The sequence below is a fragment of the Myxocyprinus asiaticus genome, chromosome 32 (genome assembly GCF_019703515.2).
Source record: "Myxocyprinus asiaticus isolate MX2 ecotype Aquarium Trade chromosome 32, UBuf_Myxa_2, whole genome shotgun sequence".
NCBI lineage: Eukaryota > Metazoa > Chordata > Actinopteri > Cypriniformes > Catostomidae > Myxocyprinus > Myxocyprinus asiaticus.
In genome coordinates this window covers 14,256,912-14,283,206 of record NC_059375.1, presented here as the reverse complement: position 1 = coordinate 14,283,206, position 26,295 = coordinate 14,256,912, and the positions used below count along the sequence as shown (strand labels likewise).

General features: G+C 38.9%; 1 protein-coding gene across 4 annotated transcripts; it reads right to left on the bottom strand.

Moving 5' to 3' along the window:
• Positions 1 to 5,233: 5,233 nt before the first annotated feature.
• On the bottom strand, positions 5,234 to 26,182 carry ubtd1b (ubiquitin domain containing 1b). 4 transcript variants are annotated; one of them, XM_051667142.1, is made up of 4 exons: positions 24,978 to 26,110; positions 24,724 to 24,849; positions 13,108 to 13,335; positions 5,234 to 9,859 (listed from the first exon to the last, which is right to left on the bottom strand). In XM_051667142.1, exons 2-4 carry the CDS (start codon positions 24,794 to 24,796, stop codon positions 9,474 to 9,476), a joined length of 687 nt encoding a protein of 228 aa, XP_051523102.1. In that variant the 5' UTR covers positions 24,797 to 24,849; positions 24,978 to 26,110; the 3' UTR covers positions 5,234 to 9,473. The 4 variants fall into 4 exon arrangements, 2 of the variants coding, with proteins under 2 accessions (XP_051523102.1, XP_051523104.1); XM_051667144.1 differs by lacking the exon at positions 24,724 to 24,849 and having other exon boundaries at positions 25,425 to 26,121; XR_007894275.1 differs by lacking the exons at positions 5,234 to 9,859; positions 13,108 to 13,335 and adding exons at positions 13,354 to 15,960; positions 16,046 to 16,194 and having other exon boundaries at positions 24,724 to 26,179.
• Positions 26,183 to 26,295: the final 113 nt, after the last annotated feature.

The following is a 26,295-nucleotide window of genomic DNA, read 5'->3' as shown; positions in this document are numbered from 1 at the left end:
TCTAACACACTGTTACACTTAGTACCCTAACTCATTTCTTCTGACTGTTTCTAAGCTTTTCCCCCCTTTTTTCTGACAGAGTGTTTTATCTCATTAGTCATCATTCCCACCATCTTAGGGACTTTTTTTGCCCGCAGCTGGTCCTTGTGTGTTATACTGCCTAACAGGCAAATTCTAATCCCAGAGCCCCCCTCCTTTCCCTAACCTGAATCATACCACTTGAGAGGAAACAGACAGCGGCTGATGTTATGTAAGCAACCACATCATGAAAGGTGTATTTACAGTGAATCAGATACCTTTCAGTGGTTTTTTTTTTTTTAACTCAATGTACAACATAGTTATAACAAAAAAGAAACACTCAAATATGCATGCAAGTATGGCACAACTTAAAGATGATCAACCTTAAAATGAACAAACTTGACAAAGGCTAACATGCAGAAAAAAATCCCTGACCTTTTTCAGTCCCACTCTATATTAGGTGTCTAGTATGTACTAACATTACAATACATACATTACAATGTATTTATTGTGTAACTACATGTTGTTCAGCCGAATTCTCACAAGATTAATATTTGCTGCTACTAAGGTTGAGGTACTGTATGGGTACGTTAAGGAGTAGGGGTTAGGGTTGGTTGTTAGGGTTAGGATTAGGGGTCAAGGTTTGGGTTTAGGGTAAGGGTTGGGTTAGGTTAAGGGGTTAGGAAAACAGTGTTACTACAGATGCAATTAAATGCAGGTACTTTAAATGTAAGTACAATGCAACAATAAGTATGTACATAATACATACAGTACATTGTATCAAATGCTTAAGAACATAGTAGTTAAAGACACCGAAAATACAGTGCATTTCCTTGTTCTGTTTGTTTATTTACTAAACCATTTAAGGAGAAGAAGCAAACCTCCACATCTGTCAACTTCCTGCTCATAACAATGCTCAGAGATTTCTTGGTGTGGGCTTACAATGGCCAACAACTTCATATTAGAAACAGTCAAGCAAGGTCACATCCTCAAAGTACCATAATCATACAAACCATGTGGTAATATTCAGTAATCAATCTGTTACCTCATGTTACCTATTTTTTTAAAGGTGACGTTTGTAATTTCTGTGCCACTAGCATCATCAAACGATTGTTTGTAAACAGCTTATTGCAGATTTTAGGCAAGGTTTCAAATAAAAGCCTTGAAATATTTTAAATTAGCAAATATTATTTAAAAAAAACAAATGATTAGAAGCAGGCCAGGCTCCACAGGGGGGCCTGGCCCACCTGGGTAACTACACCCCCACCCACCCCTCTAACTGTTAGGCCCACCCTGAGTGTCCTATGGCACACCTTACATCTTAGAGCTGGAGTCGGGCCTGATTAGAAGAGGGTTTTATGAATGAAAGATTTGAGCTGTTGGGAACAGGTTGATCATAAGGTCTGTGTGAAATGTCCTGTAGGCCAATCACACCAATGCTACAGAGAGCATGGGATGAAAATTCACTTGCATATCTTAATAAACTGACTGCTAGACTGCCTTAGATCTGCACAGCTGCCATTGCTGCAAGTTTTGGATTCTTTTAGGAACAGAAATTCAGCATTTATTTGCAAAAGAAATAGTTATAGGAATAGAAATAGTTTGTACCATTATATACGCAGCTGACTTGCTACCTAACAAGTTAATGGCTTAATCAACAGTGTTTTTGAATAAATAGAACTCTTAAGAAAACTGGTCTCAGAACAGTTCTAAAGGCAACTTATTTTCATCCTACCTCCAAATACAGCCTCCGAAGGCAGCATTTTTCAACTTTCAAGCGCAGCCAAAATATCTTTCCACTTTGTCTAAGTTAGAGCGGAATTAAATAAAATGTTGTGTATTTAACGTTATGTATTTCTTTGCAAAAACTGCCATCGTGTGGCTCATCGTGGCACATTTGTGGTGGAGGTCCAAATCTCAGCAGGTTTACTTTGAGTGGGCGGTCAGGTCAGCAGGAAGGTCAAAGCGGGTAAATGTTTCTCAAGCCTGCGAGGCTTGTCAGATTGTCCACAGGAGTCTAAATAAGGCTAAGTAAGCAGTTTTAAAGAGAGTGGGGCGGCTCTCTTCAGGGATTCTAGCAACACCTACCTCATTTGTTCCAGACTACCGGCAGCTCTCCTCCCGCCCCTCTCCACCAAATTACAGGAGTCATTAACAAAAGAACATTGTGTGCACAACAAAACTGCTCACAGAGCTTTAATACTGCACTTATGGTTTCTTTATAACAATTACTCTAGAATCTCCCAGATTTAAATGAATAGCTGTCATTTTAGTTATAGAAATATTCTCAGATCCTTCATGTTCCTTGTTTACAAATGCTAAGAGGCCCTAGATGATTTAGTGTGGTAAGGAACAAACTGGCAATAAATTTATAAACTCTTGCTTGGTACAGGAACTAAAAGTATATATACTAAAGGTAATAAAATATTATGAAAATGTAAAGGTTATCATAAAATATTCAGTATAAGCCTCACTTCATCAAATGCATCTAGATAAAGGAGAATATCAAACTATGTTGTCATGTTTTGGTGTGGCCCAAAGGCATCTAGGGTTGGAATAGACAAGGGGCTTAGCACTCATTTCTCAACCGTCCACGCCTTCTTTGCATGCGAAGGCAGCTATTTTCTATGTAAACAAGCAGCATACAAGAGCAGCTCCTATCAACTTGAATGGGGAAATTTCCAAAACAGTTGTTCAAGATTACGATCAAAGAAGCTTGTGATGAAGAGGAGGGCATGGCCGGGCCGAGAAGATTCATGCCCAGCACTGAGTTGCCCAATCAGCGGGAGAGAGATAAAAGGAGGAGCTGGGGACGCCAGAGAGAGAGAGAGAGATGTATACAGCAGTGTTTGTGTGTGTGATTTTGTTATGTTTAAATTCAGTGTTTTATGTTGAATTAAAGTCTTTTTGAGTGTTAATCCGGTTCCTTCTTCCTCCTTTCCCAATGAAAGAGAGGCTTGTCTGCCACACTGGTGCCAAAACCCGGGGCTGGAGGAAGACGCGCCATCAGAAATCCCTCACCGCTGATGGAGGATCACGACGCCAAGGAGTGGTTCGATTGTACTGGAGCAGTCCGCCAGGAAACGGAGCAGCCGCTGCCATCCGCCAGGAAGCGGAGGAGCTGTTGCCGTCTGCCAGGGGATGGAGGACCCGCTGCCGTCCGCCGGAGGAACCACTGCCATCCGCCAGGGGACGGAAGAGCCGCTGCCGGCCGCCAGGAGTTGGAAGAGCTGTTGCCGTCTGCCAGGGGATGAAGGACCCGCTGCCATCTGCCAGGGGACGGAGGAGCCGCTGCCGGCCGCCAGGAGGCGGAATCCAGTGCCATCGCCCGCCGTCGCAGAGGATCGCTGGACAGCTGGCTGAGGACCGAATGGCGCCATGGTCGGGAACCAGAGTTTTTTTTCTCTCTCCCCTCCCCTCGTCCTACCCAGGTACCCAGGAGGCGCGGAAGACCAGCTGGCGACGGAATGGCCGAAGGGGCAACTCCTCCCCTCCAGGAAGGGAGGGGGGAGTGGAGTATGTCTGACTGGATGTTCCCCAGCCTGAATCAGGCAGTTGGGGTATGTGACGAAGAGGAGGGCGTGGCCGGGCCGAGAGGATTTACGCCTGGCGCTGAGTTGCCCGATCAGCGGGAGAGAAATAAAAGGAGGAGCCAGGGACGCCAGAGAGAGAGAGAGCCAGAGAGACGCATGCAGCAGTGTTTGTGTGTGCGCTTTTGTTGTTTCAGTTCAGTTTTTATGTTGAATTAAAGTCTTATTGAATGTTAATCCGGTTCCTGCTTCCTCCTTTCCTGATGAACAAGAGTCTTGTCTACCACAAAGATATTTCAAATCAGCAGTAAAATCTGACAACATGGGAATCATAAATTGTGTTTCTTTACCTCAGATTACGCAAAAAAACAAACAAAAAAAAAGCAATTTACCCGGCTTGTCTAGCTAATACACATGCATGTTGTTGAGTTGATTGACAGGTGATGTCTGTATCTAAAAGGTGATTCGCTCTTTTACCTGTAAGGTTGGACTTCCTATCCACATCCAATGAGTTCCAATTTCTCCCATAACTTTCAATATAATTGGCCCATCAATGCTAAATAGTCTCTGCTGTCACTATACACTTTTTGCAAGAATGCGGAAGTGTTCCACGATTCACAATGGAAGACTTCCAGTGTTTTCACACGCATCGGCATACATTTTTCAAGGACAATGTGATGTTTAGCATATAAATTTGTAAAAATTGCCAAATAAAAAACAAGTTGCTCCATAATGCCAATACTTTACAGAGTTGCGATGACCATCTTTTGACAGTGCCTCACCTGAGCGGGTAGATGACTTGAAGAGACGGCCCAAGGTTAGTTACGTTGATACCATTAACAACTTTGAGTTGCTATGACAGCCCACAACTGCACAAGTTGATCCTGAAATATTTTTTACTCCAACTTACACGTAAAATGGTTGTTGTTCTGTATCTGGATCAGTCGTTTCAGTAGTTTTTGCGTTGCTGCTAATGGAGACAGGAACCAGAAATGAGTCCAGCGGCAATCAGAATCATGATGGCGCAACCTAGTGGTTGGTAAGTAAAACTGTGGATATATCTTATAGCTAGCAAAATTATAGAATTTAATGATTTTACTTAAAAATTTCATTAAAAAAATAAAAAAATAAAAAATAAGGCTGTGCCATATTCCGAATGGCTGAAGGGTTGCAGGCACAACATGAAACAACGCCTTTCAGCTGTGACTATATTCTCAAAATAGCTTGTCAACCTTATTGCTTAAATAATACATCTGTCCACTCAATTATTTGAACAATGATGCTAAAACATCTTTAGTGTCAGCATTTGAATATAACTGACATAATATTTCCTGTTACTGATCAAACTATTTATATAATCATGCCAAAGCGGTATTACACATTCTTTAACAACCTTAAAACTCATTCTGCACAATAGTACAAAACTTGGCTGCAGCATCCAAAAAATTCCCACCCATAGATGGCAGTGCTACTTGTGATCAAGTGTTGGTCAGTACATGTACAGGCATATTAATGGTTAATGTCTGCAGTTTCTGCTGACCTGAAGATTACAGCAATGCTTCCTAAATTAAGGTCAGGCTAGCTGGCATTGGACCAACAAAAATGCACCCTGCACTCAAACTTGTATATTTCCTGACCAGAAGAAACCGTGAACATGTTGCAATGATTAGCAGTTTACCAACATGTTTACTTTCCCAGTTGTTACTTTTAATTGACAATTAATACATCTGAAATACAAATCACCTTATAAATGTACATAACTTTTGTAAAATAGGCTGTAAGCACATTTAAGTATAATAATTCAAAACAGTTTCAAAATCTCTTAATATACAGATACTTATCCATGAAGGAATTCATACAAATTCCTTTTTTAAAACAGTTTATGAAAGTTCATGTATTTTGCTTAAAGCCTCTAAGTAGGACACATAAATGCCCAAAGCAGGCTTGAGTAAAGTGTAATGGCTTTTTTTTTTTTTTTTTACAATCTGGGATCTAAAAGAAAAATGTCCAAAATAAGTCTTCTGAAACTGTCCCACGCTAGTCGGTCGAAAATGATCCACAACTATGGCTTGCTAGCAGCTTCCTCAGTTTTTCAGTTTACATATCCGAAACTTCATGTCATCAGACACAGCAAGACTCAGAAAGAAAAGCAAGATACAAAGACCCAAAACCAAATTACATCAGTCATACGTGACTTACATTCATACAAAGATAAAATACAACACATAACAAAAACAAGAAAACATCTGTAACACTTCACAATAAGGTTGTATACGTTATTAGTTAAGACAATCAATGATTATTTTTACAGCATTTATTAATCTTAGTAAATGTTCACATAGATCCTTATTGCAATGTTTTACCAACACTTATGTTTAAACATGGATTATTTGAATGCAGAATTGTGATTTTGACCCATCGATATCCATTTAAATACAGGAAAATAAAGATTGCAAAAACAACAGCACTGATGTCCCTCTTCACTGTGTACTTTAAATTTAACGCCTTCATGAATGTGTTCTGAACACATATGTAAAACGTGGGCAATTCATCTAATAAAACTAAAACAAAACAGGGGTACCTGTCATAACATGTACCTCTACTACATGTCACTTGAACCCTTTTACTTATGTTCCAACTAGGCTGAATAGTCTATATGTCTTTCAAATTTTGAACTGTATAAACAACATACAGCTAAGACAGTAATCTGTTTTCTGTGATACTGGGCTTGTTGCACAAAAGACGAAGTGGATGACAATGAGAGAATTACAAACTGTTACATTTGCCGACTCAGCAGCACAGAGCTGTGAGAAGCAGTTACAGCACGTTTATTTGTACTCTGGTGGCATAAGGGTTTCAAAGTTTGAGTCCTTCAGACAGGTTTATCAAGACAGCCGGAGGTCAGATGGCTGACACAGCTCCCTCTCCGTTTCCTTCCAAAAAGGTGAGGAGTACACATTACTGTGAGCTGTTCCTTTCTTATCAGAGCATATAAATCATGACACATAAATTATTACCCTTTTTCTTGAAAGATGATTGGTGGTTCTTGACCACACTTGATGTTGTGATGTTTTCACAGGATATGTGCTTTACATTGCATGGGACTTTACATGGGAATATTCCAGGTTCAATACAAGTTGAGCTGAAACAACAGCATTTGTGGCATAATTTTGATTACCACAAAATATCATTTCAACTCATTCCTCGTTTATTTAAAAAAAAAAGCAAAAATTCCAGTTACAGTGAGGCACTTACAATAGAAGTGAATGGGACCAGTTCATAAACATTTAAATACACAAGAGTAAAGCCACAAGACATGAACATTATCCGTGTTAACATGATTTCAGTGTGATAAAATCACTTGGTAACCTTATTTGTGTAAAGTTATATCCAATATTACAACTTCAATATTAGATATAACTTTGTAATGGTATAAACCCTGTAATATGGTGAACCCCTGATTTTTTTTTTTTTTTTTCCAAACTAAAATCATCTTGCACACATACACTTAATGTTTCCATCTTGTGGCTATACTTTTGAAACAATGTGTGTTTTGACATTTATGGTCTGGCCCCATTCACTTCCGTTCTAAAGGTCTTACTGTAACTGCATTATTTGGCAATTTGTTTTTCAAATAAAGGATGGACAAGTCGAAATATTTTTTGTGGTAATCAACATTATGCCACAAATAAATCTGCGGCATACTGTCGATTACAACAGAAAATAATTTTATTTGGACTTCTGTTTGTAAAAAAAAAAAACAAAAAAAACAACGTACACTTTCAATGGAAATCTGCATAAACACACGAGTCAAAATGATTTTCTGAGGTAACTGACAGGACGACGAAGCTGCTGATGATAGCGCCTAGCCATTTTTAACCCATTTTAAACCAACAAGTTTGATGATCAATGATCAAAAACAGATGAAAGAGAAACCCAACAGAGAAGGAATGGCGTGATGCAGAAAGTAGACAAGAGAAAAAGAGAGTTCGTACAATGAACACATTGGCACTCTCTGACTAATGAGGAACAGTTGCTTTTGAGGTAATGAGCGGTTTCTAACTGGTGTGGGGTGTGCTGAGAATGACACAGCAATCTAATCAGAAACAGAAAACCTGCACAACTTAGTTAAGGATAAGACATGTTTTCCTTTACATTAACATGAATGGACATTAAAGGAATATTCCGGGTTCAATACAAGTTAAGATTTTGGAGGGTTTAAAGGCAGAAATGTGATGTCTATAATTTTACAAAAGCACTTGCATTAATTCTTCTGTTAAAATTCATGTATAATGAGCTGTAAAGTTGTTTAAATCGTCTTTTCTTCCATTGTTTTAGGTTTTGTTGACATTATATCATAGCAGTGAAGTTGTAAAATTGGCTATAACTTTACATAGAAAATGTTAGCTAGCGATTTTATCACACTAAAATCACGTTAACAAGCATATTGTTTATGTCTCGTGACTATACTTTTGAAACAGTGTGTATTTTAACGTTTACAAATTGGCCCCATTGACTTACATTGTAAGTGCCTCACTGGAACCCAGATTTTTAAGAAAAGGAGGGGTAAGTCAAAATGTATTTTTGTGGTAATCAATATTATGCCATAAATGCTGTTGATTGAGCTTAACTTGTACTGAACCTGTAATATTACTTTAAGGATTCAGTGTTTGGAAGTGTGTGAACATGTTGCGGAGACATTTCAGGGCTTCCTTCTTTAAACAGATTCTTATGAAATGTTATGAACGCATACTTAAATTGATCAATTATAAACAAAACAGCCTTTTTGCAGCTTGAAATGCCACTGATGAAGGTTTAAGAAAACATATCAGTAAAAAGTGTTATTTTAGGTTACTGAAAATAATCAGAATAAAGGTTGTTCAGAATCTAAAACAATACAGAAAATATATTTACAATATGTATGTGATGTTTTGATTGCAGCCTGAGCACTTACAGCAAAACACAACTATAAAAGAGGAACAGACACTTAACATAGAGGAAGTCAGACAGCCATTAAGCCGATTAAACTGATCATTCTTTAAGAGGCAGCAATACGGTTTCATCTAATGATCAGTAATCTACAGGGCTGAGCACTGAGACTCAGTTGTTCCAAGAGATAGAGATGCTCTTGAATTCCAAGATATATAGCATTATGCTCAATTAAACGTGTCTTTGTATTAACCATGCCAGAAAGTGTAGATTGACTACTTATATCTGTTCTTTTTTCCCCTAACTGTTATAAGATTGCATAGCAAGTGCGGGGTTGTGCTCATCAGTTATAAAACACAGAGTGTTTTAAATAAATGTTCGTTAAAAACCATCTCCAGGCTGAATATGCATTCAAAGCAAAATAAAAACCTACTTTTACTCTTTCAAGGCACTACTATACAAAGATACTTTTTGAAGTGTGCAAAATGAAGCTCAGGTTAGATTATCTTACTATTAAGAACTAAATAAAAATAACAGAACAAAAAGTTGAGATCACTTTCAGACTACCATGTTGAGATTTGACGAAAATTAGGCTTTGCAGGATATGCATAGTGAAGGGACTGAAATCAGTGTACTTTTCTACCAGGATTGATGTTCCAGCTATTCACGTTGGCACTTTTGCTCAAGTTAGCAAAGATGCAATCTGTTCGGTCGGTTTATTTGTCTTCTAGATGTTTGATTTGTAGGGGACTTGATGTACTTAGTGTCTCGCTGTGAAACATGAACTTATCCCTATGAAACTCCACCAGGAACTCGACTCAGGAAGAGCAGGATCAACGTTTAATAATCTAATTTCACTCTTTCATGGTAGACAAAGACACTGAGAAGCAGCGAATTGAGTCTGTGCAAAAAGCTTTATGCGTTTAATAAGTCTTTTCTTTTACTGTAACTGCTATAGTTTGGTCCTTTATCTCTTCGTAATTTGACATCTCTGCTTTAGTGGTTTGCTGTTGATGGTTGGTTCACGATGACCTGGATAACAAAGTCTTTTTGGATCTTAGTGTCCTGTAGGCGGGTTTTGTCTGTGAGAAGCTTCCCAGAGAAGAACCAGCGCTGGTGAGCCACATCAATGTCCTCGTGAGCCAGCAGTTGCTTTTTCAGCAGGCCAATGGTGTCGGTCATGCTGGCGTTCAGGCGCAGGTCTTTGCCGGTGGAGAGCCGAACCTTTAACTGGAACTCTTTCTTCTGTGCTGTCTGGGGCTCAGGGTTGTCCGACAGGTCTTCCTCGCTTCTCTCTGTAATCAGATTGACAGGTGGGGCCAGGCAATATACCGGTAGCTGGTAACGGTTGCCGAGTTCATCATAGCACTCAGTCAGGGAGCCTAGAGTGGTTGACAGTACAAACAACCATCAATGATAGGGGCAAAACAACAATGCTACAGCTATAACAATGCAGATCAACATTTTTCACAATTTTGACAGCCTACACTTAATGTTATAAACATTAAAGGAAGAGGTTATATAACAATTGTGTGGTTATCCATTGTGGTACAATCCAACTTCCCCTCTAGGCCAGGTAAGTAATTCATTGCAATTCAAAACAAGCCATAAAGTGTTAAATAATGACCACGTTTACGTGGACACCAGAAAGCGGCGTATTGCGAGAAAGAAGCATTCCGGTTTACATGCATTGTATAAGCGGCGTACTCTTTACTCCCGTATACATGCGTCTCGGTCAGCAAGCAGCTTTCTCCACAGCAATGTAACTTCCCCGCGATGCTTGTGTAAATAACAAACATGGGATCTGTGGAAGACTTCACTATTTTATTTCCCATTGCTACGCTTTATTTAAAGATATTATAGAGTTGTTGCAGTGTTTATTTCCTTAACTTTCTATCACAACCTGCAATGGAATTGCGTTGCAATAGTGGGGTTTCCCTCTTATGTAAAAATCCGGGATTCCCCCAATGTATGAGCGCATATATGTGAATGTGAGTGACAGTCGATGTTTTACATTGTTGTATATAAATGGGTAGGTTTATAGTGTGTGTGCTTTTCCCACTGTACTACCAGAAATGTTCTTTCTGCTGTGTTGACTTGTTGGGCTTCATGCTATGATGTTTGTTCTCCAGTCTGTTCCATGCACATGCGCACTCTTCAAAAACCTTTCAGAATGCCACTTATGCATTTACATGGCCACATAAGCCATGTTCTCTGGGAGAAACCTGGGTGTGTTAACCCGCTTTCTCTTAATCCTTTAAACGGTGTAAGGAAATTTACGTTCTTGTTTACATGACGTTTCAGAACATTGCTTACTGCAAATTCCTGAAATAAACAGTCTTCGTAAGTACATGTAAACGTGGTCAATGACGAGGTAAAGCTAATGAGGTATTTAAAGAAATGGTTCCCTGAAAATTTTTAATTTGGGGATCATTTACTCACTTTCTGCCGTTCTTTTTCATATTAGTAGATAGTAATTTGTGCTGTCAAGCTACAAAAAGGACAAAAATGCTCCATTAAAGTATCATAAACGTAATTGTACACAGTATTTCAAGTCTTCTGAAGCCATACAATAGTTTTCTATAGGCTTGGGAACAGAGAAAAGGTTCTTATTCGGAACCGGTTCCATTTGTTTTTAAATAGCAGAACCGGATGATTTTCATGACCTTTAGTTCCATTAACAGTTCTCAAAAGTAAATTGTTCTTCTGATGCAGAGGGAACACTGCACTAAAATACTCTGCCAGACTTTCCTGCGATATCATTCAGCAGCACTGCAACACCACTACCAAATCAGCAGTGTGAAACATACAGTGCAACCACTTTAGTCTGATTTTCAAACGGATTACTCTCACTCACATATTGCGCTACCAGTGTAATTTGCTTCTTGAGCAAATGATTTATGAGCTGTTTGTTTTTGTGAATGAAAAGCTTAATGAACCAATTGTTGCTGTTATGTGTCCTTAAGGCTTGTTAGTAATGATTTGATGATTGTTGATATGATTGTGTGGTTAAAGACACACATTATGAGTTGTTGTAATCAGTGGTGTCAGCCAATCCACAGGTTGGTTTTGTTGTTACGTGCCATCGTGTTACTACAATAAATGACTGGTGTACGTCTCATTTAAAATGTCCTGTGTATTAGAGCATCAACCGAGGCGCCGGAGCTCATGACGTTTAAAATGCTGGCATGTTTCATCATTCTCTCTCTCTCTCTCTCTTCTCAACAGTTCCCTGTAACTTTTAAATGTCTTGTCTAATAATCTAAAATCTCATATATATCTTCATCTAAAACACAAAATTTTATCAGCCTGGATCAAAACTCTGTTTTTCTGACTCACGAATGTTGCTTGACTGTCAGTCCAACACTCCAAGCAAGCAATCCGGGTTGTGTAAATTTACAACCGTCAGGAGATTGCTGCATGCTGGATTGGCACATATAAATGTCATATTCACTATGCACTGTAAGTGCAATTAGTTTGATTTGGTCTTTTGTGAGAAAATGTGATTGCTAATGCACACATGCTGGACTATTGTGTGCACTGTTATTTAATTTCCATCTTCCTAATATATTAATTTCTTTATGTGCAAATAAATTACTACATTTGGATGACTAAACAGAATCCCAAAGAAACTGCTGTCTACCATTTAAAACACACATTCTTATTTTTTAAAGATTTTTTTTTTTTATTACCCTTTCAAAGTTAAAGATTTGTGTGAAATTGAGTAAATATAGAGCTAAATAAAGTTACAAATGTTTTATTAAAACAAATGTATGTTATTAAATTGTGATATATTGGCTGGCAGCCGTACTGCTCTCTGGATATTGGCATCGGCCATGTACCAAAACCCATATCAGTTGACCACTAGAGTTAATCCAGTTAGAATTTCGTTACCTATATCTAAATACTACTTCCTTAAAAGCACAAAAATAATTGTTAATGGAACCAGAATCGTTAAGAGGTATCGGAACCACAATCGTAAAATTCCTAACGATTCCCATGACTTTTGTGTGAGAAACGGACAGAAATGACAGCCAATATTTACTGAAAATTCACCACCACAGCACTCAAATCTAAATTGGATTCACGTACAATCAAATACGGCATCTGAAGACACATCACGCCAAGTTTGATGCCAGTGATGCCAAATGTCATTGGTTCTCACGTGTCAAATGACTAATTGCAACACGACATGTTTGGATATTGTGCAAATGAGATGCAAGAACTGTTGAATTTCAGCTGACTTAAACTTCAGTTGGTCCCTCAGACTAAGTTACTGAATGGCTTTAGAACACTTGGAATATAGCACACATGGACAATTTTTATATAGCTTTTATGATGCTTTTTTTGTCATTTTTGGAGCTTGGCAGCCCCCCTCTCCTTCCACTTTTATTGTATGGAAAACAACCTATACAATCTGCCTAAAATCTTTATTTGTTCTAAGGAAGAAAGAAATTCAAATGGGTTTGAAACAACATGTGGTTGAGTAAATGATGGCTCAACTATTTCTTTACTGCCAAAAAAACAACAAACCACCATGCTATCCTTCCAAATTCCTAATGTAATGAAACATGATTTTATTCACATCCAGTCATTCAGCATATTCACAGGGTAGTGTAACGACTCTCACCATGTGGTAATGTGATACTGGCTCCATCCACTATAGCCTGTGCCAGCTCCTGATCATTACACTCCAAAGCCACAGAGGCAGCTTTCAGGGCATCCCAGATCTCCTTCCGTCCCTCAAATGCTGGAGCGGTGTCCCAGAATTCATCTCTCTTACTGCGGAGCTGTCCCTCCGTCATGGGGTAGTCGCTCTTCCATTTTGGCTTGTCTTTCTTCAGGGGCTCGTTACGACCTTTAGTTGGAGATGATTTAAGAATTACCACAACCATCACTGTGTGAGATGTGTTGGCTACACAGTATTTCTATAATAATGAGCTTGGAATAACAGCACAGCTGAACGTTGCTATAACACCCTAAAACTTGCAAGACTGAGTAGCTTTGATGACTCACGAGTATCAAAGAAACACTCAATTATTTTGGAAGATTTGGCCAGGGTTCTATTCCAATAAAATTATGATGAGGTTATTTTAAAGACAGACAAATCAAACTCATTTGCTTTGAACATACATGACATCACATATGCAAACAAAGACATTCCAATTGCATTTTTTATCGATACTTCTCAGGCGACAAAGGGGATTAAATGGAATATAAAAGTAATAGTGTAATAAACAAGAATGGACATTTAGTGCTTTCAAATTCTTATAGTTTAATGGTTGAAAGAGTAGGACATTTTTACATAAAAGCCAGGTGAACAACAACTTTAACAATCATAACAGAGAGCAGAGAGAAAACGTTGAGCAGGAGAACTGATGTCTCAAGCAACATTCAAACATACAGTGACTTGTCATTCCAGAAGTCATTCATTTACAACAAATGTTGCCGATTTGAGCATTTAAAAAGTTAAAACTATTGATTTACATCTGTTGAAGTATAGCTACAATATATTAATATTTTATGGCAAATACATACAGACAAATGTATGTTGCTACAGAGTTCTTTTGGTGCGCTTTGTTGGCTGCGTTCACTGATTGGTAAATCTTTTCTCTGCTGGATCATGTGCTGTGTAGTTAGTCACCAGGAATTCTGCTAATAAACACGAATAAAAATAAAAAAAATTGAAATAATGTGGACTGATTCCTTCAACAGGTGCATGTACCATTTATTAACAACCTCGGAGCTCACAGTAGGTCTGTCTTTCAAGGTTTAAGTTATTGTTAAAAATCAATTTGCCTATGGAAAAAATGACTGGGATTTTTACTTTTCAGACAAGGCCATTGTGCTCTTTCATGTTAAAGCATTCAGCACTGGAAATGCCTACAACAGCCAACAACACAACTAATCAGTAACCTCCAACTACAAAATCACTGTATTTGTAAACTGGGTTAAAAATTGTGAAAAAAATGGTTGAAATGGTTAAACATGGCTCCAAATAAATAAATATGCAAATTTAAACTTGGTTAAACTAAAATGAACATTTCCTAAGCTTTTAAGTTGAAGAAACTGGACCCAGCTATGTAATGGGGTTTTTCCACTGCACAGTACAGCTCGACTTGACTTTGTTCCCTTTTTGGGGGTTTTCCACTGTGGATGGTACCTGGTACCTGATACTTTTTTTAGTACCACCTCGGTCGAAGTTCCAAGTGAGCCGAGCCAATACTAAATGTGATGTCAAAACCCTGCAGATCACTGATTGGTCAGAGAGAATCGTCACTACCAGCGTCACTGGATTTTCGACACCGGACATCAACCCGCTAGTTTTAAAGTTAGCAACAGCGACAGCAATATCATTTGTTCACGTGACTTTCGAATTGTAAAAAGAAATGGCTGTGCACAAAACCACGCCGGGGTCAATAAACGAGGTGCAGACGTTCCTCTCGTTAGCGAGGAACGAAACGACGCGAAACGAAAAAGTCTTTCAGGAAGTGTCTCAGCTGTTGGCCGCACACGGCTACCACCGGACCTACAAACAGTGTAGGGAAAAGTTTAAAAAAAACTTAAGTGACTACAGAACCATCAAGGACCACAACATCCGGAGTGGTTCAAACAGAAGAAAGCGGAAATGGTTTGACCAAATGGACGCTATCTATGGCAATAGACCGGCAAGCAATGGGAGGGAGAGTGCCCTGGACTTGGCGTTGTTGGAGTCCACGATGGTACGTTAACTTTATATTCTGCTTGAAAGCTTCACTTTATTTAGTTGACCAGCTACTGGAAAGCTTGCTTCTAAAACAACCAGGCCAATTTAACTGTTACACTTGTGTAAAATCACCATGCAACAACTGCTTTATGCAGCACAATGAGCTAGTAGCTAGTAGCTAGTCGTGTTATTGTTTATGGTCAGTAATGTTTGTGTCACGTTTAAGACGCCACGTTGAGGCGGCACTAAACTGCAGTGGAAAAGCAAGCTCAGAAATGTAAAGCGAGCAGAGTCGAGTCGAACCGTAACGTGCAGTGGAAAAGTGCCATAAGAGTGCTTTCACACTTGGTTCGATTGCTTGGATGACCACAAGTTCGTTGCCACCCCCTACTGCTTCCCCCGCTGGTCTCTGTTCACATCATATTATTCGGCTCCGAACCGTGGTCCGACTACGTCATCAATGTGAGTACAAGCAGAAGCTGTTTACCACTGTAACTAGGTAACAACTCGAGAAGTCGTCACTGTATTAAGAGAAGTATTAAATTTTGTCTCTTTGGATTTACTACAAAAACTTGCCATGCACAGAACAACACTTGTGTTTGTCTGCTGTGGATGCACTTAATGTGCAATGATGTGATGAATGTTAGCATTTGTCTGCTGCGAGCCCACAGATGTGTTGCAAGAGATGTGAAGAATGAGCTGCTCTCTGAAGGCGGTGTATTTGGACACAAGCAAGTAGGAGAAATGCATCATACCATAATAATTGCGATCGCGAACCTGCAAAGATACAAATTATATGTCATCACAAGTGTTTCACTTCCTCGATTTGTACTACTGCATTTATATAAGCAAAGAACCGTACCAGATTTCACATGAACTGTACCCAGACCACCTTTTCAAGCGGGTCCGGGTGCGGAAAACAGCGTTCACGTTATCCAAACGAACCAAACTTTGACGTCATTCGACCCCGAGAGTGCACCAAAAGTGCTAGTGTGAAAGCACCCTAAAAGGCTAAGCAACAGATATGTTTCCTGTTGATTAGTATTGATAATGCATATGCCCATGGATCAAAGTCAGGCAGCTATACACTTCAGTCTCAAAGGCAGATGAGTGTGTTTGAAAAATACACATACTCGAGTACACATGGCTGAGCGAAGGTTGTGTGTTTTTGACTGTTTGTCTGCAAATACATCCCTCCCATATGGGTTGATCACTTAAGCCAAAAAAATAACAGCCTACATCTACACAGTTAATATACCTCAACAACCCTGAGAACAATGACTAAACTCTAAACATCACTTCCCTGCCCCTTGCTATCTTGTCAAATAAAGCCTTTGTTTTGAATCAACAATGATATGTTGAGCCAAACACATTGGCGATTGGCACAGATGCAACTTACATAATCATACAAGGCCTGATATACACTGACTGAGCACTTTATTAGGAACACTATGGTCCTAAAGTTCCCGTCGTGGTCTTCTGCTGTTGTAGCCCATCCACCTCAAGATTTGATGTGGTGTGCATTCTGAGATGATATTCTGCTCACTACAATTGTACAGAGCGGTTATCTGAGTTACCACAGTCTTTCTGTCAGCTCGAACCAGTCTGGCCATTCTCTGTTGACCTCTCTCATCAACAAGGTGTTTCCATCCACAGAACTGCCGCTCACTGGATGTTTTTTGTTTTTGGCACCATTCAGATAAACTCTAGAGACTGTTGTGTGTGAAAATCCAGGAGATCAGCAGTTACAGAAATACTTAAACCAGCCCATCTGGCACCAACAATCATGCCACGATCTAAATCACGAGATCACATTTTTTCCCCATTCTGATGGTTGATGTGAACATTAACTGAAGCTCCTGACCCATATCTGCATGATTTTATACACTGAAGCCACGTGATTGGTTAATTAGATAATCACATGAATAAGTAGGTGTACAGGTGGTCCTAATAAAGTTCTCAGTGAGTGTATATGCAAGTAACATTTTTAAGAGTCTTAAACAAGACAAATACAATACATGAGCAAATACAATAAATAGGACAAGAGACTTGTGTATTTGCAAATGTTATTGTGGCTGACCCCGTCTGTAATGTTGAAGCTGGGTGTGGTGGAGAAACACCAATTTGGCTTCAAGGTATTATACAAAACAGATTGCCATTTTGTTTCATCGGATTGTCCCCAGTATTGCCTGCTTTTGGTTGTAGCCTTTGGTATTAAATGAGGTAATGAATGCACCACCACATGCCTGTTTGTTCTTTGTTGGGTGTCCTAATTTGAGCTTAAAAGTAAAACACAAACAGATCCCAGTCTTAACAAGTCTAGGCCACTGCCAGATGGATGCACCTGGTTAGCAGACATTGTATGATTGTTCCCCCCTCTTTTTTTAGTCACAATAAATGCATGGAAAATGCTCTTTAGAAAACCCTCTTTCTCTTTCTCTTTCACCTGCATGCAGGAGGGAACTGCGCTATTGTTATTTCAGGTCAGTGACTATCACAAATAAAAACAATTTGGCATTATTAATGCAGAAGGAAACTTCCAGAAGGAACAACCAAACTACTCTTGTATTGGATATCAAAAAGTCCTACAGTAGCTGTTAGGGGAAGTGCCTATAAAGGGGTCTTTCCGTTACACTTGCCAATGAGCAATTCATTCCTTATGTTAAAAGACTGTTGCAATAACAATAATGGTAACACTTTACAATAAGTTTCTATTAGTTAAAATTAGTAAATGCATTAGGTATCATGAACAATGGTTTTTCACAGCATTTCTTAATCTTTGTTGATGTTAATTTATCAAAATACTATTGTTCATCGTGTGTGTTAGTTCATAATGCATTAATTCCAATGTAAGCAAATTTTTTTATGTTAAAATGTTAAACATGTACTGTATTAGTACATGTAATAATTAAGATTCATCTAGATTAATAAAGGCTGTAAATGTGTTGCACATTGTTAGTTCATGTTTTTTTTTTTTTTTGGGGACTTGACACCATTCCAGCTTTCATTCCAAAAAACCAGGCTAAAATGTGGTAGGCCTAGTGATTAAAAATACAGTATATACAAAGTTTTTTACTACATTTTTGATAAAAAAAAGAAAAAAAAAAAGATGGAAACCAGTATTTAAAAATTATGTTTTCACTTCAGAACAACTGAAAGGGACTTCTTTTACATTTTCAGTTAGACCTACATTCTGCAAAAAATTCAGTTTGTTTTCGTTCAATTTCTTAAAGGAATTAAAACCACCACAATCCAGTCAAATATGCTTTAGAGACAGTGGTTTCTGGCATGACATTTCGTAAGCCTGGATTGGCCACTTCAGCATTGTGTAAATGATCTTGTAAATTATCATGTTGACGGAATGTATACAACATTATTATAAAGTGTTACCGTAATAATAATAAATCTGCCAAAGGTATGATAAGGAAGTGACTAAATCTAGATAGTGGGTGGGTGGAGTGTTTGCAAGGTTACCGCATGTGACTCAGTCGCTCCCATCCTGTAGATGCTCCAGCTGTGGCCAAATGCTCAAAAGGTCACCTTTCATCCAGACACATTATTTATAGCATGGGCAGCTTAGGTGTAATAAGTAATCAGGTTACAAACATTGTGGGATTTACTCAAGTGTTGTTCTGCTCAGAATGCCTCACTTCACCTGACAGTATAACAGTGCACTAAGGAAATGATGGATGAGTATTACTGACATTTTCTCGTCACATTGGATTCTAGGAAATCTTCTTTCATTCCACTGAAGCCCTCAAAAGCAACTTAAAAGCAGCAAGTCCTTTTGAGGTGACCGGCAGAGAAATGCAGACAAACGGCTGCGTTTACATTGCAATGGTTTGGTCAAATAAGAGAGACAACTGGCAATGTGAAGAGCTCCAAAAAGAACTCTTTAAACATTCCCTCTGTGTTCTAAGAGCACAAGAGAAACACAGAATCAGCAGGAATTCAAAGATCTTAGTACACTTTATGGTTATGACTTATGCCACAACAAGAGATAATGTAGATGTGTATTGCAAAATGTGGCAGACAAAGTTTGGCAATTAATATGATCTCTTGTCAAATGATAAGCAAATGTTGGCGGCTCTCTTTACGTCTTGAGGCAAAGAACTCTAGGGTGCACAATAACATTGTATTCCACTCCTGTATCTCTCTAGTTACATCCCCAACACACAACACAAGCAGAGGCATATTCTTTTCCCCCACCCAGTGTTTCACCATTATATGCAGGAACACGAGATATTTCCTCCCCCAAAAAGTATCAAAGACTGTTTTTTATATATACATATATATATATATATATATATATATATATATATATATATATATATATTTTATGCAAACTGAGTTTTATGTGCCGCTTTCTAATTTTTACTTCAGTTTTCTGGTGAAATTAACATGAGGTGCTACAACAACGGCGCATTTTATTCACTTTCACACAAATCAAAAGGCACTATGGCTGTTTATGACTTCATAAACACGTATTTTTCGCTCTATTACTCACACCCCGCTATGTTATTTTATCAAAACACAAAAACCTCATCTAATAACAACATTATTTCACTCGCTTTTGGCGCCTCCCCGCAGGACAATTCATTTGGAATCTGCCGCCAAACATATAATACAGCATGTAATTTTGATTTGCAAAAATGTTGCAAATGAGGTCAGGCTAAATATTTCTGATGATAGGTTTATTTAATTTTTTACGTTTTTTTCTGCATAGCTTTATACCACAACAATTAAGTCTTGGCTACAAAAAAAGTTATTGAACATTTTCAACAATATTGCCCAGGAAAAAAAGATACAGTTCATGGAACACATATTGAGTTTTTGTGACAACTTGCCCAATAGTGGGGTGTGTTGTCAAACTATATGGGGTAAGCTGTAGCAATGAAATCGTAGGTTTCAGGTGAACATTGGGAGAACACGCGATTCTGTCGCCCCACCATTACAACCACCAAAACAAATTCTACGCCTCTCTTTAAATCTCCGCCTGCATTAAATAATAACCTATTAGGCCTAAAGGTTTTTTGGCAAAATGTAAAACATGAAACAATTTGGACAAAAATATAATAACATTGTTTCGGCCAAGAAATTGATATTTTGAATAGTGTATATTGTAATTGATAAACTGTAGTCTATACATTTATGAAATTTAACACGAGATAACTTGCCCCCCAAAAAATGTGACAACATGCCCTTACATGAGTTGGAAAATGCCTTGGTCCTAAGAATATGTTTAAACCTTTTGGTAAAAAACTGCCTTCATTATACAGTTGACCCTTGCTTGAATGTACAGTGGGATTTGATTACCACTTTCACCAGATTTCACTTGTTTATCAAAGAGCTACTACAAAAATAAGATGAAAATTTACTTTAGAGGGTAAAATTTACAAAATCATTAGATTTTTGAATAATTTTTTGAACTAGCGTTTGAAACCAACTTACAAAACGCAAATTTTTGTTATTGGACTTTTGACTCAAAATGTTATCGTTACTAAGCTATGGTCCTTGAGACAACTTCCCCGTGTGACAACTACCGTTCAAAAGTTTGGAATCAAAATAATATTTTTATGTTTTTGTAAAGAAAAGAATTTTCTTCACCAAGGATACTTTTAAATGTATCAAGAATGACAGTACACACTATTTTGATTACAATAAATGCTGTACATAAGTTTCGCAATCGCTTGCAGCAATGACACCTTTCTAGCAGTAAGTTTATTACGATTTTCAATTTCATCCCATTTTCTGTAGCACTTTCCAAAGATGTAATTACTTTTTTGAAACTATGTCTAAAATTCCAACATCCCAGAGTCTTCTTTTCACTGTTGCAGATGAAACTGGTGTCTGGCATGTTACTGGTCATCGAAGCTGCCAGTTTAGGACCAGTGAGGGGTCCGTTTCTCAAACTAGAGAATGATTGACTTGTCAAACTCTCTGTCCTGGTCAGATCCAGTTTAATTTCTTCCATTAAGACAGTAGTGCATGGAACAGCCTTCATCTCTCAAAAGAACAATAGACTGATTAATTTTTAGAGAGAGGCGTTTCTTTTTGGCAATTTTTCAAACCAAAATTTTACTTGGAAGCGTAAAAGTGACTTGTAGGAAATGCAAGGGTACTCAATACTTCAGCAGCTGAAAAAAAAAGACACTGAATTGCGATGTTCAAATGTCATTAAATAGCAAAGCCGATTTCAGCTGTTCTAATAATAAGACAGGTTTATTGAGTATCAAATTAGCACATTAGAATGATTTTTTTTTTCTTTAACTTTTTTGCCATCATGGGCATTTTTAAATAATAATTAAAAAAAAATTAAAAATTATATATATTTCAAACAGTTATAATAATTTTCAACATTTCAATATCTCCATAACTTAAGCCTAAGGTTTTGAGTCAAAAATCTAACTACACAAATGTGTTTTGTCTAGCAGCGGTTTTGCTTGTTGGTTTCAAAATATATACACCGATCAGCCACAACATGCTGGGGGGACCTATTGTGTAGGTCCCCCTCGTGCCGCCAAAACAGCACCAACCCGCATCTCAGAATAGCATTCTGACATGATATTCTTCTCACCATTTATAGTGACCATACATGTATATATAGCTATACACTCACTAAGCACTTTATTAGGAACACTATTCTGCTCACTTCAATTGTACAGAGTGGTTATCTGAGTTACCGTAGACTCTGTCAGTTCTAACCAGTCTGGCCATTCTCCGTTGAACTCTCTCATCAACAAGGTGTTTCCATCCACAGAACTGCCGCTCACTGGGTGAGTTTTTTTTTTTTTTTGGCACCATTCTGAGTGAATTCTAGAGACTGTTGTGTGTGAAAATCCCAAGAGATCAGTTTTGTTGTGACAACTGTGGTGATAAGCATATCATCTCAGAATGCTATTCCGAGATGCGGGCTGCTGCTGTTTTGGCGACACGAGGGGGACCTACACAATATTAGGTAGGTGGTTTTAATGCTGTGGCTGATCGGTGTGTATATATGCTTTATTATGTTAAAGTGTCATTTTAAACACAGCATCAGTCAGTCAGTGTTTCATTGAGAATTAGTGCAAAGACACTGTGGTCAGCTGCAGTGTCTTCGTTCATTCAACGGCAATGGTCACAGCTGTAATTGTAATTCTTATCTCCTGTTCAACCCCAAGCATACACACCATGCTGCAATTGCAGATAACCCTACAGTGTGCTGCAGTATTATCAGCATACTCTGATACTGCGCTCAAACTTTCACTGACAGAAGTCAAAAGTATGTCACTGTTGCTGATGATGTCACTGACAGGAGAATGCAAAGTAAATGTCTGCTTCAAAGGAAAGAAAATGTTGCTTGTCCACACTAAAACGTTTAAAAAGTATTAAATCCCTTTACTGCGCATGCGAAGAATCACAATTGTCCTCGTGTTCCATCGGCAGACAGCAATTACGAGTAAACTTCCCATCGCCTTTGAAGGAACGCAATGTACAAAGTAACATTTATCTTTAACAATGCTATTAAAGGGAGCCTGGGTAGCTCAGCAAGTAAAGACGCTGCCTACCACACCTGGAGATACAAGTTCGAATCCAGGGCGTGCTGAGTGACTCCAGTCAGGCTTCCTAAGCAACCAATTGGCCCGGTTGCTACGGTGGGTAGAGTCACGTTGGGTTAACCTCCTCATGGTCACTATAATGTGGTTCTCGCTCTCGGTGGGGCGCGTGGTGAGTTGTGCGTGGATGCCGCGGAGAATAATGTGAGCCTTCACACGCGCTATGTCTCCGTGGCTCAACAAGCCACGTGAAAAGATGCGCGGATTGACGGTCTCAGATGCGGAAGCAACTGAGATCCGTCCTCCGCCACCCGGATTGAGGCGAGTCACCACACCACTAAGAGGACCTAGAGCGCATTGGGAATTGGGCATGCCAAATTGGGGAGAAAAGGGGAGAAAAAATAAAAAATAAAATAATAATAAACAAAATAAAAAACAATGCTATTACAATAGATAGCAGGCACAACAACAGCACTACAACATGGGCCACCATCTTGATTGGTTTGGGTTGAATGGATCACATGACTGTGTCAAATAACAAATACGTCACAGTTTTCAGATATCTCCACCTCCCTTGTCCACACTACAATGTAAAGATGCTGTTTTTAAAAGTATCCACTTGGGAGAGCATTTTCAAAAAGTTCAATTTTCGCTGTCAAAAACGCCGTCTCAGTGCGGACGGAAGGCCAAAACGTAGAGGAAAATAGTGTGGATGTGGCCTGACTTGTAATATAGCTTGGTATGCCAAATGCAAAACAACAGACACTACTGTCATGTGGGGAGAAAACATGCAGGGACATGCCCAGAGACAGGACACTGCAGACTGCACTACAACTGGGCACACATGCATACAGAACAATAAAACAGATAGGCCTATGCTACAACAGTTGATAAGGAAGTTGATAATGGTCAAACTTTTGAAAGAATTTAAGGGTAAGTTTCAAAGCCAAAAAGGTTCCTGCACTTATGAATCTCTCTACAGAGATGTACAGATCTCTGAAGCAATGTTATCTCTACCTGATAAGATCATCATGACTACAATAAGACAAGGAGCTTCAGAAATGGGACAGATCAACACTGTGACACAGCAAGTTGGTGGTACCATGGTACAGTGATGGCATCAGATGGTGATCATGGCACTAAATAATTTGCATATTCCTTCACCATGGTATTTAGATTAGTGATAGACCAATTTATCAGCCAGGCTGATTAATCGGCCGATATTGGGCCATTCTGCGATTATCAGCATCGGCTGAAAACAGTGTTTGCTTGGCCGGTTAGCAGAAGTGTTACGGTGACTTTCCCTTGCGTCAGTTCCAAAATCTTCCAATACATTTGTCAATGGATAGTCAACACTTTCAATTTTCAAGGTTTTTCCTTTTCAAGTTTATGCAAATTCAAGTAAATATTACATAAAATAAATGTTTGTTTCACTTTAGAAATTTTGTATCTGATGTGCTGTTAAATTGTGTTATGTTTATTGGTATATTTATTGTCCATCAGCCATCCTACTCTCTAGATATTGGTATCGGCCATTGAAAAACCCATATCGGTCGACCACTAATTTAGATGGTACTCAGAAGTATTTCAAATAATACCACTATACCGTGTTAAAAAAAATTGCCGGTTTGTTTCTTACACTTTAGTCGACTAACCTGAAACTTTCATGGTTAAAAGTAAAACCACACAAAGACAAAACAATCAACCCTTACAAAAAGTGTATTATTGTATTATATTAATGGCATCAGATGGTACATGCTCTATATACTATGGCACTGAATGGTTACCATACTCATGTACAGGTATATTTACATGATACTCAAAGTATTTCAAAGAACACCATGGCACTTTTAGTGTCTGTGTCATTTGTTTGGTGCTCACAAAGGCTTAAGTCAATAATACACCTAAACTTTGCATATTTTTAAGAAAACAAATATCCAAATCAGCATCCCAGAAGTCTAACCGCAGATCCTGAAGTGTGAATTTGTGTGTGTTGACGTCTCACCTCCACGTTTCCTCTGCGTCCTCGCGCCGAGTCCGCGTGACTCCGCGCGCTCTCTCCCCACACATCCTCCCATGATTGTCAATCAAACACAGGCCACATCTCAAGACAGCTGATAAAAATGTCTCTCTACACAAGAAGGCAGGATGACATATATCGACATGTGTCCACCGAAGGTGCCTTTAGTCCAACAAAACACGCAGAAGTTGGGTGGATATGTTTTGATCTATGTTAGCTGGTTAGTGTCACCACCTCACCTTGAGATGGCATCAGGGCGGGTTACAGGTTCGCTCTTTCCAGACTGCTTGTAATGTTTCCAGCACAGGTTGTATACACTTGTACTGTATTATCACGAAAAACTATTGTGCCGCACGAAAAACTATAAACAGCTCAAATTTACTAAACCATTATAGATTACACATCCATAGAACAATCTGACTAGCGAGTCTTAACTACCTGCAACCGAAAAAATACAAAACAAAACAAATATCACAACTGAGGGTCGCGCGCAGAGCTCGCGATGATCGATCAGTTCTCTGGCACGAGACTTGCGCGGAGTTATTTCTGGCTTTATCCCACGAGCTAACTTTAAGCCTAGCCAGAGCACCATCAAAGAACTTTATACCGATGTCACAAGTCCCGTATAAAAGAAAACGACATCAACAACACTAGTATTTAAGCTCCATGACATGTTCTGTACTCGCCTAATGATTTATCGAGATAATGACGCATCGTAAACATGCCTATCTTCTTTATCTCTCGACAGTCCACCTTTCTTCCCCTCTGATGTTTCCAACTAGTTCACGACGTTAATGGTGCGCTCTGCGCATGCGCGCTCAGGCCACGTGACTACACATTACAAAAGTCCCCTAGCAAAAGTTAGATCTGCGTGTGTTTTTTATTTTATTTTAGTATAGTCAACGTTATTATTATTATTTAAGTGTATGCATCAAAATTAAACAGAAAATTAAAATGCATGCGATTTCAGCCTTTTAACTTGAACCGCACTCTCTAAAAACCCCGCCCCCTTAAGACACGTCAGCCAACCCGATGCCAGCAAACCTGTATACTCAAAATGATTGACAGGCAGAGAGCATTTCTGATTAGCTATAAAGCGCGGCCCGCCCCCTCTCTGACTGTTTACAAAGCTGTTAAAGACATGATTCGAGATATTTCAAGACACATATTTCAATGAAATCTATCAAAAAAGTATGTACATTTTATGACATACTTTTGGGTATTCCAAAACATCGCTCGCAGCACCTTTACGTGTGCGGGAATTCATTGGGCGTTCTCCAAACGGCAGTTTTGCGCCCTTGAAGGGCACTGAGGAAAGGGGACGCCACTCGAAAGTTCATTCCAAACAAACGTAAGAAAACATTTTTTTTCGCCGAAGAGCCCCTTTACAAGACTATTATTAAAGGGTACATTCATACAGTACTTTCATGCTGCCTTTAGAGTGCCCACATCCAAGGCCGTAGCTAGTGGGGTGAAAGGTGGTAACGATTCTAGGGGCCCACGGGGGGGCACAACAAATTCTATCAAACTCTATTTTTTTAATTGGAAAGGGGCTCT